General features: G+C 51.0%; 1 protein-coding gene across 1 annotated transcript in view; it reads left to right on the forward strand.

Annotated features, from left to right (window-relative positions):
- TGFB1 (transforming growth factor beta 1) overlaps positions 1–1,330 on the forward strand; it is a 14,683-nt gene that overhangs the window by 5,088 nt on the left and 8,265 nt on the right. Inside the window, exon 4 of the mRNA XM_006771874.1 lies at positions 1,131–1,248. Coding sequence (XP_006771937.1) covers positions 1,131–1,248 — 118 coding nt within the window. The remainder of the gene's footprint in view (positions 1–1,130; positions 1,249–1,330) is intronic.

The following is a 1,330-nucleotide window of genomic DNA, read 5'->3' on the forward strand; positions in this document are numbered from 1 at the left end:
CAATTCCTCAGTCCCACTGGCCATATTTCAAGCAGCCACAGTCACATGTGGTTAGCAGCTATTTGGAACACCACAGATAAAGACTATTTCTGTTGTCACGGAGGGGTCTCTTGGATAGCTCTGTTCTAGAAAATTTGGAATCTTCAGGAAGACTGGGGCCTCTGTAAGAGGTGGGGTCTCTAGAAGGTCAAGTGGCCTAGAATCCATGTCATATGGAACTTTAGACGTGATGGTAGATGGTAGAGGGAACTTTGTCTCATGTTAACTTCTTGGCATCTAGAGACCCCAACTTTATACTGCCACTCCTGGAGCGTTCTGTACAGAACCAGGGATCATTCCACAGGAGAGCAGTGTCTGCAGAGGCTGGGTTTATGGTGTGTCAAACTCCTGGACTTGTGGAACATTAGTCTCTTAGATCAGCGGTTCTCAACCTGTGGGTCGCGACCCCTTTGGCGGTCGAACGTCCCTTTCACAGGGGTTGCCTAAGACCATCCTGCATATCAGATATTTACATTACGATTCATAACAGTAGCAACATTACAGTGATGAAGTAGCAACGAAAATAATTTTATGGTTGGGTCGCAACATGAGGAATTGTATTTAAAGGGCCAGAAGGTTGAGAACCACTGTCTTAGAACTTCTTGGGCTCATTGACTGTCATTCTTGGGATGCTGTCAAACCCTGGAGTTATAGAATGACTTCTAACATAAGCCCCTAGAAAGTGATAGACTCAGAATGCAGGGTGTCAAATGTGCGGAAATGTATGCTGAGAGAAGCCCCGGATGTCTGCAGGGAAATCTGAGCAGTGGGCTGTCCACGCTCAAAGGGGCCTGACATTTCACCAGCAAGGAAACTGAAGCCGAGAGAGAGAAAAGCATTTCCTTGGCTCCAAAGAGGATCAGGGCCTGAGGCTGAGCAGCTCAGGTGCCTTGACCCCCAGCCTGGAGCTCCCGGTGGCACAGGTGGTTCCTGTGGGCCCCCAGGGCATGGATGTCTGGGAGGGGACTGTCCATGGGACTGTCTGAAGGCCCATTTAGAGGAGCAGATGGGGCGGGGGTGCAGGCAGTGGACGTGGAGGTGCATGGCAGCATCTACCCACGATCTCTCTTTTTCTATTCCTCATCCCCCAGAAATACAGCAACAATTCCTGGCGCTACCTCAGCAACCAGGTGCTGGATTCCGGCGACACGCCTGAGTGGCTGTCCTTTGAGGTCACTGCAGTTGTGCGGCAGTGGCTGAACTACAGAGGTGAGGACCACTTGTTTGCCCCACCCCGTTTTGCAATGGGGTCGACCCCATTGTCCTCCAACTACTCTGTCTAGCACCCCCC

The sequence above is a fragment of the Myotis davidii genome, unplaced genomic scaffold (assembly GCF_000327345.1).
Source record: "Myotis davidii unplaced genomic scaffold, ASM32734v1 scaffold386, whole genome shotgun sequence".
NCBI lineage: Eukaryota > Metazoa > Chordata > Mammalia > Chiroptera > Vespertilionidae > Myotis > Myotis davidii.